Raw genomic sequence first — 16,565 nt, 5'->3', positions numbered from 1 at the left:
TTAAGGACTAATCGCAAGAGGTCTTTATTCCTCATAACACAAATCAAGTCTAGAAACTATTTCTACTGTTTTGTGGAATTTACTAAAAAAAGGTTTTATTGTCATATATACACTAAGTGGATTCAACGACTCCTAACTCTTTCATTTAAGATAATCTTTTGAAAGTTGTTTCTTTTGTTAAAGTAATTTACAAATTTAAGTTACTACTCTCCTTTCATCAATCTGATTCTCTCAAATAGCAGCAAAAATACTACAAGTCTGTAGCATAGATTTTCCAATCTCCGTGGGACGATATCTTAAACTATATTAGAATTTGACAGAATACGAGCGAAATTTCCTATGCACCTTGGCCTCGTCACATAGCTATAAATTCATTCTTTTTGCCACAAAATTCTTAAAATAGCAGCAATTTTTAATTTTATTTTGCTACGAAAGGTGAAAACGTATAACCGTATTTTGGGCAATTATATATAGGTTTAGTCATGATTACAGAAACTCCATTGCTACAAATTGAAGAATATGCCATAAGCATTGTTAACTCAATAATTTCTATAACGTAGCAAAAAATCAAAAAATTTAGATTCCAAAATAGGTTTCAAGTTACACATAATTACATAGTTACATTTCAAAATATTCACTATACATAATTTTCTATGTCAACTACAATAGTAGTGTCTTGCTTGAGATACAAAGCTGCATAGTCTTCTCCTTTTTCTTCTGTCATTGTCTCCAATTGTACCGTAGTTTGACCAATATATATCGCTCACTTATCATTGTTGCTCTAATAATTCCAATTTTTGTAAGACAATGAAACTCAATAATCTTAAAATGGATTGGAAGCTCCAAGCAATTCAATCTTTTTCCCTAAAAGTTTTTGTCGACAAAGTTTTAATCAAGGAACAAGCACATATGCAACACTACATTATCCTTCAGGGAAGAATTATAGATCCATAACAAGAACACCTACTGAACCGATATTAACATGTAAAATAATAATAAGCATTTGATTTTAACTACATTATGACTGTTGAACAAATTCCCAACATAAATATTTATACGACACGACACAACCATAAACTAACTTAGCTTCTATTAGTGGTATGTATAACAAAAAAAATCAACATCGACTACAACATCCAAAAAGCAAAATCCCAACTTACCTTGTTGTCGAGTTCAGAGAACTTCACTCTCAATTTAAATGGAATCACCATTGCTTACCTTAAACCGATGAGAATTAATCTACATAAATAAATGCATAGATAAGATAATTGCTTTAATGTCTAAGGTTATAGCAACTTAAAGAGAAAAGTAAAAATACTTCTGAACAACAAATGGAGAGGAAAGGAAATTAAAGCTTGAACAGCTCCAAATTGATATTTGATTGACGTAGCAAAGGGGAAGCGGGTGAGGGCCTGAGGGGTGTGGCAGCTGGGATGAAAAGATCTTCGGTTCTGGGGATCTTGGACGGCGGCCAATTTGCGTCCTATTGATTTATATCCCTGCATTTATATATATATATATATATATATATATATACTAGACGGTCTATGCCCGTGCACAACATGGACCCAACACTTTAGATTATAGTGCATCTATGTGTATGTATTTGTCTTTGAATAGTGATTATATATATATAGAGTATATATTATGTTCAAAACACGATTAATATAACATTGTAGTTTGTGCTCCGTATCTAAAATTTTATTATATTAATGTTTGCTACGAATACAAAATCGGCAAATTTATTAATATTTTTTAAAAGAGAAAACTTGTTTAAAAGGAAACTATTTTCCTCTCTTTGAGATAAAACAATAGCAATATTTAAGCATCAGTTGATACTTTCAATTTTAATTCGATTAATTTAAATGTGTAAAATACTTATTATTTTTTATCAAATTTTGATTTGGATAATTCTAATTCAAATTATTAAATTAATTTTACATGTTTAAAACGAAACAAAGTAGAAATTGATTTTCTATTTAAATGAAGAAATACTATTTTTTAATTTTTGGTAAGTATTCTCGGTTTAGCTCATTTTACTTGTCATGTTGTCTTTTGCATGGTTTTTTAAGAAAACGTCGATTAGAATTATAATTTGACTAATTTACCTTATTCATTATTTGATATATATATATATATATATATATATATATATATATATATATATATATTTTTTTTTTTTTTTACGACATTAAGCTCTTTTCACATTTATTAGAGTAAGAATAAAAATAAAAAAGTAATTAAATTTTATCTTATTTTAAAATATAAATATTTTAAGTATATTTATTTTAGTAAACATAACAAATAAATGACATGGTGGAATAGCAAATACAACAGTTTAATATCTAGATTAGATCTCAGGCTAATATAAAAAAAGAAAGAAAATTGTATGGTTTGACTACTTAACCTTTTGAAGAAAAGCAATTTCATTTGCTCCCACTAATGGATTGATACGCACGTGGCAATGAATCCATCATTATTGACTTAATGAGATACTTTGAAAATTACATGAATATTTTTTGATTTTTTAATACGGGGTGCACTTTTGTTTTTTGACATTATTAATTTGCACTATTTTTATGCATATATATACATATACTATGTTCAAGACACGATTAATATAACATTGTAGTTTGTGCTCCGTATCTAAAACTTTATTATTTTAGTGTTTGCTGCGAATACAAAGTCAGCACTTTTTTTTAACATTATGTTTTTTTTAATATGGGGTTCACTTTTTTTTTTTTTTTTTTTTTTATGATATTGCTTGATTTTGATAATATGGGGTCCACTTTTTTTTCCCATGAGTTTGGAGATGTTGAGTTCCACTTTTTTGTTTTTATTGCTCGGTGTTATTTAGTATGGGGCCCACTTTTTTTTTAAGGGACAACGGACGACGACTTTATATAGTTTCTTTTTTTATTATTTTTTATATTGCTTGGTGTTGTTTAGTATGAGACCCACCCTTTTGGACATTATTAGTTTGCACTATTTTTATGCATATAATATATATATAAATATATATATATATATATACTATGTTCAAAACACGATTAATATAACATTGTAGTTTGTGCTTCGTATCTAAAACTTTATTATATTAGTGTTTGCTACAAATACAAAGTCTGCACTTTTTGTTTTTGTTGACATTGTTTGTTTTTCTAATATGGGATTCACTTTATATATATATATATATATATATATATATATATATATATATATTGCTTGATTTTGTCAATATAACATTGTAGTTTGTGCTCCGTATTTAAAACTTTATTATATTAGTGTTTGCTACGAATACACACGTGGCAATGAATCCATCATTATTGACTTAATGAGATACTTTGGAAATTACATGAATATTGTTTGATTTTTTAATACGGGGTGAACTTTTTTTTTTTGGACATTATTAATTTGCACTATTTTTATGCATATATATACATAAACTATGTTCAAAACACGATTAATATAACATTGTAGTTTGTGCTCCGTATCTAAAACTTTATTATATTAGTGTTTGCTACGAATATAAAGTCTGCACTTTTTTTTTGACATTGTTTGTTCTTTTAATATGGGATTCACTTTTTTTTTATTTTTTATATTACTTGATTTTGTCAATATGGGATACTATATTCAAAACACGATTAATATAACATTGTAGTTTGTGCTCCGTATTTAAAACTTTATTATATTAGTGTTTGCTATGAATATGCACGTGGCAATGAATCCATCATTATTGACTTAATGAGATACTTTGAAAATTACATGAATATTGTTTGAATTTTTAATATGGGGTACACTTCTTTTTTTTGACATTATTAATTTGCAATATATATATATATATATATATATATATATATATATATATTATGTTCAAAACACGATTAATATAACATTGTTGTTTGTACTCCGTATCTAAAACTTTATTATATTAGTGTTTACTACGAATACAAAGTCTGCACTTTTTTTTTTGACATTATTTTTTTTTAATATGGGGTTCACTTTTTTTTTTAATATTGCTTGATTTTGTTAATATGGGGTCCACTTTTTTTTTACCGTGAGTTTAGAAATGGTGGGTTCCACTTTTTTTTTTTTTTTTACATTGCTTGATGTTGTTTAGTATGAGATCCACCTTTTATGGGGTGTAATTTGTTTTTTTGGGCATTATTAGTTTGTACTATTTTTATACATATAATATATATGCATATTACTATGTTCAAAACACGATTAATATAACATTATAGTTTGTGCTCCGTATCTAAAACTTTAGTGTTTGCTACGAATACAAAGTCTGCACTTTTTTTTTTTAACATTATATTTTTTTTAATATGGGGTTCACTTTTATTTTTGATATTGCTTGATTTTGATAATATGGGGTCCACTTTTTTTTCCCATGAGTTTGGAGATAAATATATTCAAATATTTAATTTCAAATATACCTCATAGGGTGTGTAAGTGTAGCATTTATATAGTATAAGAAATATAAGTGTTTGATTTAATATAGAAGGAATTTATCCAAAACCAAATCATATTATAGGAGTGTTTAATATAATCAACCCAAAAAAGAATTGTAAAGATATAAGTTACAATAAATAGAGTAGAACAAATTAACTCTTTTCATGAAAAAAAGACATTCCAAAATATATCTTTCAAGTATCACATAATCCAATATATAAAAATAAAATAACAAAATAAGTAAAATATCAACAAATGTTAAATTTGCTAATTTAGCGATGATTATAATTACTTGATTTATTTAAACGAATTAATTTAAAACTGACATTTAATATTTTTTATACTGAATTTATGATATTGTTTGTCTGGGTCATGTGCTCCAATATTACTTATATTAAATTATTAATCTTAAAATTTGATTACATTTATCGTAATTATCAAGTTATTGAAATTGATATGCTTTCTTTGAGCCGAATGACTATCAGAAACAACGTCTCTCCCTATCAAGGTAGGGGTAAGGAAATATCAACATATATTAAATTCTCTAATTTAGAGATGATTATAATTACATTATTATTTAAATGAATTAATATTAAAACTGAAATGTAATATTTTTTATACTGAATTATGATATTGTGTTAGGGTCATATGCTACAATATTAATTAGATTACATTATTAATTTTAAAATTTAATTAGATTCATCATAATTATCAATTTATTGAAATTGATGTGCTTTTTTTTAGCCGAGAATCTATTGGAAACAGCCTTTGTACCTACCAATGTAGGGGTAAGGTCTGCGTACAATCTATCCTTTTCAAACCCTACGTGTAGAACTACATTTGGTATGATGTTGTTGTTGTTGTAGTATCAATTTATTGAAATTATAATATACAATAACATTAATAACTTGTTTTTCTTATTTAAATTGATCAATAAAATTAGATACAAGCACATAATTATTTAAATGTGAGATAATAAGATATTCAAATTTAATTAAATAAAATTAAATTGTTACTTAAATTATGTAGAATCTTACAAGTAAATCTCTAGTTGATGTACATTATGATGTAATAGTTATGATCTAATAGATGGACAATGAGTTATATTATAATGTAAATTATTAAATTTGAAAAGGACCAAGCCATTATAACTTTTTTTTATTTGTCTATAAAATAAATATAACTAATTATACAATGTAATCAAACACGAGCACATAGATGTTTAAATTTTATATAATTAGTTATTTGCACATTAATTACATATAATTCAATTGTTCTTTTAATGGTGATTTTAACTCCTAGGTAACTTAATAATAAAAATTACTAGTAGTTTTTTGTTTTTTTTGGTAATTTGGTTATGGACTCAATCAGGGGCGGATCTACGTAGAGCCCAGGGTGTTCATCCGAACCCCCTTCGTCGGGAAATTACACTGTTTATATAGCGTCAAAATTTTATTTTATGTGTATATATGTAATAATGAACCCCCTTATTACAATCCAAATACTTGGTTGAGCGGCGAAGGGGGTTCAGTTTCGCGCATGGGATGCGGGTTCGAACCCCGCTTGCAACATGTTCTCAATATTTTTCCTTCAGGCGTTTTCAATATTTTTTAAAACAAACAAAACGACCACGTTTAATAACTGGGCAGATCTAATTGGGATTTGAATAAAATCCCTAATCTAAAAGGCAAATAATAAAAAAACCCTATTGCATAGTTCCTGCTCTTTCACTCTTTTACATTTCACACGACCTCACTATTCATTTCTGCCTCTTACATTTTTTTTTTTTTGCTCTATTGATACTTGATTGTTGCTGAAGCTGTTGCGCTCGTTGTTGCTCTCCAGTCTCCATCCATGGCTTCCTCAGTAAGTTCTTAGTTCCCTTCTTTTTCTATTTTTTCTCAAGAGAATAGGCATTATTCAAACACAAATTCATTTTTGCAGAATGATATACAAATGGTCTACAAAGATAATTTCTTTTATAAATTTAGCATGTTCCTAAATCCTAATAGGACAAGCAATTAATATATCAGAATAGCAGAGATATTTTTTTTTCCAGAATTCTATATATTTGCTATGAAGATTAGATAGATTGCTTCAATTTGTTGGTAACTAGTCTAACAAAATTCTTACTTTTACGATTCAGTCTCAACATTCACTGAAAAAGTATTTTACCAAAGTACCAAAATCAAGTTTAGCGTCTCCTAGTCAACTTAACCAAGAAGCAAATGCCAACTGTTCAGAAGTAGCGTTACATTCTTCTCAAGAATTTGATTTGAGTACTTTAAACTATGATCCGGGTGAAAGAACTCCAATTTTGGACTATCATCCAAATCATCGTGATGTTATTAGAAGAGCATACCTTCAGAATGGCCCTTGTCAACCTCGGTTGCTTCAGCGTGAGTATCCTCAAACGAATATTTCTGGATCAATGCGTCGTTTTAATTCTGAATGGTTTGATGATGTATATCATGATTGGTTGGAGTATAGTGTTAGTAAAGACGCAGTCTATTGTTTGTATTGTTATCTATTTAAAGGCCATAGCATTCATCAAGGTGGAGGTGAAGTATTTTCAACTACTGGGTTTAAGAGTTGGCACAAAAAGAGTAGTCTTGGGGGACATATCGGTCTACAGAACAGCGTACATAATCAATCAAAAAAGAAATGTCAAGATCTAATGCGACAACAACAGTCTGTTGAATTTTCACTTGGGAGACAATTTAATCAATTTAAACATGCATATTGGGTTCGCTTAAGTGCTTCAGTTGATGTAGTAAGGCTTCTTGTAACTCAAGGATTTGCATTTCGAGGTCACGATGAATCTAAATCATCACTTAGTAGGGGTAATTTTCTTCATATTCTCTCATGGTATGGGAAAAAGTGTGATAATATTCGTGATTATGTACTGGAACATGCTCCTCAAAATGATCAAATGACTTCTCCAGGGATTCAGAAAGATATAGTGACATCATGTAAAATAGAAACAATTAAAGCTATTCTTGATGAATTAAATGGTGACTACTTTGCTTTACTAGTTGATGAGTCTTTTGATGTGTCACGCAAGGAGCAAATGGCTATTGTCTTACGATATATTGATAGAAAGGGAATTGTGATGGAGCGACTTATTGACATTGTTCACGTTCAAGATACTAGTGCTTTATCTTTAAAGAGGGCGATCGTTAATTTACTTGCTCAACATTCCTTGAGTCTATCACATGTACGTGGACAATGTTATGATGGGGCAAGCAATATGCAAGGTGAGATCAATGGCCTTAAAATGTTGATTAGGCAAGAAAGTAGATCGGCTCATTCCATTCATTGTTTTGCTCATCAACTTCAACTAACTCTTGTTGCAGTCTCTAAAAAATGTATTGAAGTGGGAAAACTTGTGGTATTGGTTTCAAATATTTTGAATGTATTAGGATCTTCTTTTAAGCGTATGGATGAATTTCGAGATTCTCAAAAAGAAAGAATTCAAGAGGCATTAGATATGGGTGAGCTTATAACCGGTAGGGGCTTGAATCAAGAACTTGGTCTTTCAAGAGCTTGTGATACTCGTTGGGGATCTCATTATAAATCTTTTAACAATTTTATTCTTATGTATGGCTCTATTGTTAATGTTCTTGAATCACTTGTTCACGATGCACGATTAATGGATGAAAGAGCCAAGGCAATGGGATATCTCGACGCTTGTCGAACATATGAGGTTGCATTCATGTTGCATTTGATGAGTGAGGTTTTAGCAATCACAAATGAGGTTAACAAATGCTTACAAAAAAAGGAGCAAGATTTGGCAAATGCCATGCTACTTCTTGAAGTAGCAAAAATAAGGTTGCAAGCTTATAGGGATGAGGAATGGGATTCTCTCATTGCTAAGGTATCTTTATTTTGTATCAAGCATGAAATTTTGGTACCTAACTTTAAGGATCCATATGTTAGCTCTTTAAGATCACGACGAAGACTTGGTGACAATACAGTCTTACATCATTATCGTGTTGAAGTGTTTTGCAATATTATTGATTGGCAACTTCAAGAGCTTAAAGATCGTTTTGGCGAAGCGACGACTAATTTGCTTCGTGGAATTGCTTGTTTGAATCCAATTGACTCTTTTTCAAGTTTCGACATCAGAAAGATAATGAAAATGGCTGCGTTATATCCTGATGACTTTGATGAGTTCAATATGAGTGCTCTTGAGAATCAACTTGCAAGTTACATTATTGATGTTCGTGATGTTGATGAAAGGTTTTTCGATCTAAAAGGGCTTTGTGATCTTTCGAAAAGATTAGTTCAGACAAAGAAGCATTCAAATTATCCTCTTGTATTCCGCTTAGTGAAACTTGCTTTGCTTTTGCCAGTTGCCACTGCATCCGTTGAAAGAGCTTTTTCGGCAATGAAGTTTATCAAGAATGACTTGCGGAGTCAAATGAGTGATGATTTTTTGAGCGGTTGTTTGGTGCCTTATCTAGAAAAAGATTTATTTGATAATATTTCTAATGATGCTATTATTAAGACATTTCAAGAAATGAAACCTCGTAGAGTACAATTGTAAAGCTCTATGGTTCTTGCATAGTCTAACTTAGTTTCCACTCCAAAAGCTTACTAGCTCCATGGTTCTTGCATAGTCTAACTTAGTTTCCACTCCAAAAGCTTACTAGCTTTTGTTTTTGCTTCAAAAGCTCCCAAGCTTTTGCTTTTGTAATATGGCACCTTCCAGTTGCCTTTGATAATGGAAACTTCTTACTTCCAGTTTTCTCCTCTGATTCTGCAACTTTCTCTTGGTACTCTGCTTAACTTTGTCTATTAATCTTTCTAGATTGATTCTGTGATAAATTCTCATATTTCATGTTTTTATGGTTTAATTTTTGTGCCTTTCATCAATATGTCTGTTGTCTGTTTACTATATGGTGGTCCATAAGTTATGCAATGTGAATCTGATTGCTGGTCTGTAATATGGCTTGTTTGAGGTTTTCCTTTATGTATTTATTTGCTACAGAGACCTGTTCGTGTGAGTTGGACTTTGATTCTTTGACAAGAGGTCAGTTGTTTCTCTTTTTATTTACTATTCTTAAATTTTAAACATGTTAATGATCCTGTGAGTGTTGTGAAAATATTGTTAGTTTCGTTTCATGTAGCACACAAATAGACAATCCAGTATTCCAAAGGTGACGCTTGTAGTTTATGTTAGGCATGACAACATTATGACAATTAAGTAGCATGCTTTGCGAGCTGAATGTTATTGTGATTTTACTGTCTGTTTATAGAGGCGGAGCCAAGTGGTGGCCAGGGTGTTCACCTAAACCCCCTTCGGCGAAAAATTACCATGTATACACAAGGTTAATTTTTTTTTTTTATGTATAAATTGTAGATGTTGAACTCCATTGACTTCTTCGTTTCTTACTCTTTTATATTTTTGAACCCCCTTAGTGAAAATCCTGGCTCCGCCACTGTTCACGATGCACGATTAATGGATGAAAGAGCCAAGGCAATGGGATATCTCGACGCTTGTCGAACATATGAGGTTGCATTCATGTTGCATTTGATGAGTGAGGTTTTAGCAATCACAAATGAGGTTAACAAATGCTTACAAAAAAAGGAGCAAGATTTGGCAAATGCCATGCTACTTCTTGAAGTAGCAAAAATAAGGTTGCAAGCTTATAGGGATGAGGAATGGGATTCTCTCATTGCTAAGGTATCTTTATTTTGTATCAAGCATGAAATTTTGGTACCTAACTTTAAGGATCCATATGTTAGCTCTTTAAGATCACGACGAAGACTTGGTGACAATACAGTCTTACATCATTATCGTGTTGAAGTGTTTTGCAATATTATTGATTGGCAACTTCAAGAGCTTAAAGATCGTTTTGGCGAAGCGACGACTAATTTGCTTCGTGGAATTGCTTGTTTGAATCCAATTGACTCTTTTTCAAGTTTCGACATCAGAAAGATAATGAAAATGGCTGCGTTATATCCTGATGACTTTGATGAGTTCAATATGAGTGCTCTTGAGAATCAACTTGCAAGTTACATTATTGATGTTCGTGATGTTGATGAAAGGTTTTTCGATCTAAAAGGGCTTTGTGATCTTTCGAAAAGATTAGTTCAGACAAAGAAGCATTCAAATTATCCTCTTGTATTCCGCTTAGTGAAACTTGCTTTGCTTTTGCCAGTTGCCACTGCATCCGTTGAAAGAGCTTTTTCGGCAATGAATTTTATCAAGAATGACTTGCGGAGTCAAATGAGTGATGATTTTTTGAGCGGTTGTTTGGTGCCTTATCTAGAAAAAGATTTATTTGATAATATTTCTAATGATGCTATTATTAAGACATTTCAAGAAATGAAACCTCGTAGAGTACAATTGTAAAGCTCTATGGTTCTTGCATAGTCTAACTTAGTTTCCACTCCAAAAGCTTACTAGCTCCATGGTTCTTGCATAGTCTAACTTAGTTTCCACTCCAAAAGCTTACTAGCTTTTGTTTTTGCTTCAAAAGCTCCCAAGCTTTTGCTTTTGTAATATGGCACCTTCCAGTTGCCTTTGATAATGGAAACTTCTTACTTCCAGTTTTCTCCTCTGATTCTGCAACTTTCTCTTGGTACTCTGCTTAACTTTGTCTATTAATCTTTCTAGATTGATTCTGTGATAAATTCTCATATTTCATGTTTTTATGGTTTAATTTTTGTGCCTTTCATCAATATGTCTGTTGTCTGTTTACTATATGGTGGTCCATAAGTTATGCAATGTGAATCTGATTGCTGGTCTGTAATATGGCTTGTTTGAGGTTTTCCTTTATGTATTTATTTGCTACAGAGACCTGTTCGTGTGAGTTGGACTTTGATTCTTTGACAAGAGGTCAGTTGTTTCTCTTTTTATTTACTATTCTTAAATTTTAAACATGTTAATGATCCTGTGAGTGTTGTGAAAATATTGTTAGTTTCGTTTCATGTAGCACACAAATAGACAATCCAGTATTCCAAAGGTGACGCTTGTAGTTTATGTTAGGCATGACAACATTATGACAATTAAGTAGCATGCTTTGCGAGCTGAATGTTATTGTGATTTTACTGTCTGTTTATAGAGGCGGAGCCAAGTGGTGGCCAGGGTGTTCACCTAAACCCCCTTCGGCGAAAAATTACCATGTATACACAAGGTTAATTTTTTTTTTTATGTATAAATTGTAGATGTTGAACTCCATTGACTTCTTCGTTTCTTACTCTTTTATATTTTTGAACCCCCTTAGTGAAAATCCTGGCTCCGCCACTGTTCACGATGCACGATTAATGGATGAAAGAGCCAAGGCAATGGGATATCTCGACGCTTGTCGAACATATGAGGTTGCATTCATGTTGCATTTGATGAGTGAGGTTTTAGCAATCACAAATGAGGTTAACAAATGCTTACAAAAAAAGGAGCAAGATTTGGCAAATGCCATGCTACTTCTTGAAGTAGCAAAAATAAGGTTGCAAGCTTATAGGGATGAGGAATGGGATTCTCTCATTGCTAAGGTATCTTTATTTTGTATCAAGCATGAAATTTTGGTACCTAACTTTAAGGATCCATATGTTAGCTCTTTAAGATCACGACGAAGACTTGGTGACAATACAGTCTTACATCATTATCGTGTTGAAGTGTTTTGCAATATTATTGATTGGCAACTTCAAGAGCTTAAAGATCGTTTTGGCGAAGCGACGACTAATTTGCTTCGTGGAATTGCTTGTTTGAATCCAATTGACTCTTTTTCAAGTTTCGACATCAGAAAGATAATGAAAATGGCTGCGTTATATCCTGATGACTTTGATGAGTTCAATATGAGTGCTCTTGAGAATCAACTTGCAAGTTACATTATTGATGTTCGTGATGTTGATGAAAGGTTTTTCGATCTAAAAGGGCTTTGTGATCTTTCGAAAAGATTAGTTCAGACAAAGAAGCATTCAAATTATCCTCTTGTATTCCGCTTAGTGAAACTTGCTTTGCTTTTGCCAGTTGCCACTGCATCCGTTGAAAGAGCTTTTTCGGCAATGAAGTTTATCAAGAATGACTTGCGGAGTCAAATGAGTGATGATTTTTTGAGCGGTTGTTTGGTGCCTTATCTAGAAAAAGATTTATTTGATAATATTTCTAATGATGCTATTATTAAGACATTTCAAGAAATGAAACCTCGTAGAGTACAATTGTAAAGCTCTATGGTTCTTGCATAGTCTAACTTAGTTTCCACTCCAAAAGCTTACTAGCTCCATGGTTCTTGCATAGTCTAACTTAGTTTCCACTCCAAAAGCTTACTAGCTTTTGTTTTTGCTTCAAAAGCTCCCAAGCTTTTGCTTTTGTAATATGGCACCTTCCAGTTGCCTTTGATAATGGAAACTTCTTACTTCCATTTTTCTCCTCTGATTCTGCAACTTTCTCTTGGTACTCTGCTTAACTTTGTCTATTAATCTTTCTAGATTGATTCTGTGATAAATTCTCATATTTCATGTTTTTATGGTTTAATTTTTGTGCCTTTCATCAATATGTCTGTTGTCTGTTTACTATATGGTGGTCCATAAGTTATGCAATGTGAATCTGATTGCTGGTCTGTAATATGGCTTGTTTGAGGTTTTCCTTTATGTATTTATTTGCTACAGAGACCTGTTCGTGTGAGTTGGACTTTGATTCTTTGACAAGAGGTCAGTTGTTTCTCTTTTTATTTACTATTCTTAAATTTTAAACATGTTAATGATCCTGTGAGTGTTGTGAAAATATTGTTAGTTTCGTTTCATGTAGCACACAAATAGACAATCCAGTATTCCAAAGGTGACGCTTGTAGTTTATGTTAGGCATGACAACATTATGACAATTAAGTAGCATGCTTTGCGAGCTGAATGTTATTGTGATTTTACTGTCTGTTTATAGAGGCGGAGCCAAGTGGTGGCCAGGGTGTTCACCTAAACCCCCTTCGGCGAAAAATTACCATGTATACACAAGGTTAATTTTTTTTTTTTATGTATAAATTGTAGATGTTGAACTCCATTGACTTCTTCGTTTCTTACTCTTTTATATTTTTGAACCCCCTTAGTGAAAATCCTGGCTCCGCCACTGTTCACGATGCACGATTAATGGATGAAAGAGCCAAGGCAATGGGATATCTCGACGCTTGTCGAACATATGAGGTTGCATTCATGTTGCATTTGATGAGTGAGGTTTTAGCAATCACAAATGAGGTTAACAAATGCTTACAAAAAAAGGAGCAAGATTTGGCAAATGCCATGCTACTTCTTGAAGTAGCAAAAATAAGGTTGCAAGCTTATAGGGATGAGGAATGGGATTCTCTCATTGCTAAGGTATCTTTATTTTGTATCAAGCATGAAATTTTGGTACCTAACTTTAAGGATCCATATGTTAGCTCTTTAAGATCACGACGAAGACTTGGTGACAATACAGTCTTACATCATTATCGTGTTGAAGTGTTTTGCAATATTATTGATTGGCAACTTCAAGAGCTTAAAGATCGTTTTGGCGAAGCGACGACTAATTTGCTTCGTGGAATTGCTTGTTTGAATCCAATTGACTCTTTTTCAAGTTTCGACATCAGAAAGATAATGAAAATGGCTGCGTTATATCCTGATGACTTTGATGAGTTCAATATGAGTGCTCTTGAGAATCAACTTGCAAGTTACATTATTGATGTTCGTGATGTTGATGAAAGGTTTTTCGATCTAAAAGGGCTTTGTGATCTTTCGAAAAGATTAGTTCAGACAAAGAAGCATTCAAATTATCCTCTTGTATTCCGCTTAGTGAAACTTGCTTTGCTTTTGCCAGTTGCCACTGCATCCGTTGAAAGAGCTTTTTCGGCAATGAATTTTATCAAGAATGACTTGCGGAGTCAAATGAGTGATGATTTTTTGAGCGGTTGTTTGGTGCCTTATCTAGAAAAAGATTTATTTGATAATATTTCTAATGATGCTATTATTAAGACATTTCAAGAAATGAAACCTCGTAGAGTACAATTGTAAAGCTCTATGGTTCTTGCATAGTCTAACTTAGTTTCCACTCCAAAAGCTTACTAGCTCCATGGTTCTTGCATAGTCTAACTTAGTTTCCACTCCAAAAGCTTACTAGCTTTTGTTTTTGCTTCAAAAGCTCCCAAGCTTTTGCTTTTGTAATATGGCACCTTCCAGTTGCCTTTGATAATGGAAACTTCTTACTTCCAGTTTTCTCCTCTGATTCTGCAACTTTCTCTTGGTACTCTGCTTAACTTTGTCTATTAATCTTTCTAGATTGATTCTGTGATAAATTCTCATATTTCATGTTTTTATGGTTTAATTTTTGTGCCTTTCATCAATATGTCTGTTGTCTGTTTACTATATGGTGGTCCATAAGTTATGCAATGTGAATCTGATTGCTGGTCTGTAATATGGCTTGTTTGAGGTTTTCCTTTATGTATTTATTTGCTACAGAGACCTGTTCGTGTGAGTTGGACTTTGATTCTTTGACAAGAGGTCAGTTGTTTCTCTTTTTATTTACTATTCTTAAATTTTAAACATGTTAATGATCCTGTGAGTGTTGTGAAAATATTGTTAGTTTCGTTTCATGTAGCACACAAATAGACAATCCAGTATTCCAAAGGTGACGCTTGTAGTTTATGTTAGGCATGACAACATTATGACAATTAAGTAGCATGCTTTGCGAGCTGAATGTTATTGTGATTTTACTGTCTGTTTATAGAGGCGGAGCCAAGTGGTGGCCAGGGTGTTCACCTAAACCCCCTTCGGCGAAAAATTACCATGTATACACAAGGTTAATTTTTTTTTTTTATGTATAAATTGTAGATGTTGAACTCCATTGACTTCTTCGTTTCTTACTCTTTTATATTTTTGAACCCCCTTAGTGAAAATCCTGGCTCCGCCACTGTTCACGATGCACGATTAATGGATGAAAGAGCCAAGGCAATGGGATATCTCGACGCTTGTCGAACATATGAGGTTGCATTCATGTTGCATTTGATGAGTGAGGTTTTAGCAATCACAAATGAGGTTAACAAATGCTTACAAAAAAAGGAGCAAGATTTGGCAAATGCCATGCTACTTCTTGAAGTAGCAAAAATAAGGTTGCAAGCTTATAGGGATGAGGAATGGGATTCTCTCATTGCTAAGGTATCTTTATTTTGTATCAAGCATGAAATTTTGGTACCTAACTTTAAGGATCCATATGTTAGCTCTTTAAGATCACGACGAAGACTTGGTGACAATACAGTCTTACATCATTATCGTGTTGAAGTGTTTTGCAATATTATTGATTGGCAACTTCAAGAGCTTAAAGATCGTTTTGGCGAAGCGACGACTAATTTGCTTCGTGGAATTGCTTGTTTGAATCCAATTGACTCTTTTTCAAGTTTCGACATCAGAAAGATAATGAAAATGGCTGCGTTATATCCTGATGACTTTGATGAGTTCAATATGAGTGCTCTTGAGAATCAACTTGCAAGTTACATTATTGATGTTCGTGATGTTGATGAAAGGTTTTTCGATCTAAAAGGGCTTTGTGATCTTTCGAAAAGATTAGTTCAGACAAAGAAGCATTCAAATTATCCTCTTGTATTCCGCTTAGTGAAACTTGCTTTGCTTTTGCCAGTTGCCACTGCATCCGTTGAAAGAGCTTTTTCGGCAATGAAGTTTATCAAGAATGACTTGCGGAGTCAAATGAGTGATGATTTTTTGAGCGGTTGTTTGGTGCCTTATCTAGAAAAAGATTTATTTGATAATATTTCTAATGATGCTATTATTAAGACATTTCAAGAAATGAAACCTCGTAGAGTACAATTGTAAAGCTCTATGGTTCTTGCATAGTCTAACTTAGTTTCCACTCCAAAAGCTTACTAGCTCCATGGTTCTTGCATAGTCTAACTTAGTTTCCACTCCAAAAGCTTACTAGCTTTTGTTTTTGCTTCAAAAGCTCCCAAGCTTTTGCTTTTGTAATATGGCACCTTCCAGTTGCCTTTGATAATGGAAACTTCTTACTTCCAGTTTTCTCCTCTGATTCTGCAACTTTCTCTTGGTACTCTGCTTAACTTTGTCTATTAATCTTTCTAGATTGATTCTGTGATAAATTCTCATATTTCATGTTTTTATGGTTTAATTTTTGT

The 16,565-nt window shown here is 32.3% G+C and overlaps 5 protein-coding genes across 5 annotated transcripts; all 5 read left to right on the top strand.

Moving 5' to 3' along the window:
* The first annotated feature begins 5,891 nt into the window (after positions 1–5,891).
* Positions 5,892–9,002, top strand: LOC132609416 (uncharacterized). The gene is made up of 2 exons (XM_060323393.1): positions 5,892–6,318; positions 6,599–9,002. Exons 1-2 carry the CDS (start codon positions 6,307–6,309, stop codon positions 8,999–9,001), a joined length of 2,415 nt encoding a protein of 804 aa, XP_060179376.1. The 5' UTR covers positions 5,892–6,306; the 3' UTR covers position 9,002.
* Positions 9,003–9,916: 914 nt separating this feature from the next.
* On the top strand, positions 9,917–10,813 carry LOC132612174 (uncharacterized). The gene has a single exon (XM_060326496.1). It carries the CDS (start codon positions 9,917–9,919, stop codon positions 10,811–10,813), a length of 897 nt encoding a protein of 298 aa, XP_060182479.1.
* Positions 10,814–11,727: 914 nt separating this feature from the next.
* LOC132612173 (uncharacterized) lies at positions 11,728–12,624 on the top strand. The gene has a single exon (XM_060326495.1). It carries the CDS (start codon positions 11,728–11,730, stop codon positions 12,622–12,624), a length of 897 nt encoding a protein of 298 aa, XP_060182478.1.
* A 915-nt stretch (positions 12,625–13,539) lies between these two features.
* Positions 13,540–14,436, top strand: LOC132612172 (uncharacterized). Its single transcript, XM_060326494.1, has one exon. The coding sequence runs from the start codon at positions 13,540–13,542 to the stop codon at positions 14,434–14,436; it is 897 nt and encodes a 298-aa protein (XP_060182477.1).
* Positions 14,437–15,351: 915 nt separating this feature from the next.
* On the top strand, positions 15,352–16,248 carry LOC132612171 (uncharacterized). Its single transcript, XM_060326492.1, has one exon. It carries the CDS (start codon positions 15,352–15,354, stop codon positions 16,246–16,248), a length of 897 nt encoding a protein of 298 aa, XP_060182475.1.
* The last annotated feature ends 317 nt before the right edge of the window (positions 16,249–16,565 follow it).

This window comes from Lycium barbarum, chromosome 9, assembly GCF_019175385.1.
Source record: "Lycium barbarum isolate Lr01 chromosome 9, ASM1917538v2, whole genome shotgun sequence".
In the NCBI taxonomy this organism is placed as follows: Eukaryota; Viridiplantae; Streptophyta; class Magnoliopsida; order Solanales; family Solanaceae; genus Lycium; species Lycium barbarum.
This window is presented reverse-complemented; position numbering and strand designations above follow the sequence as displayed.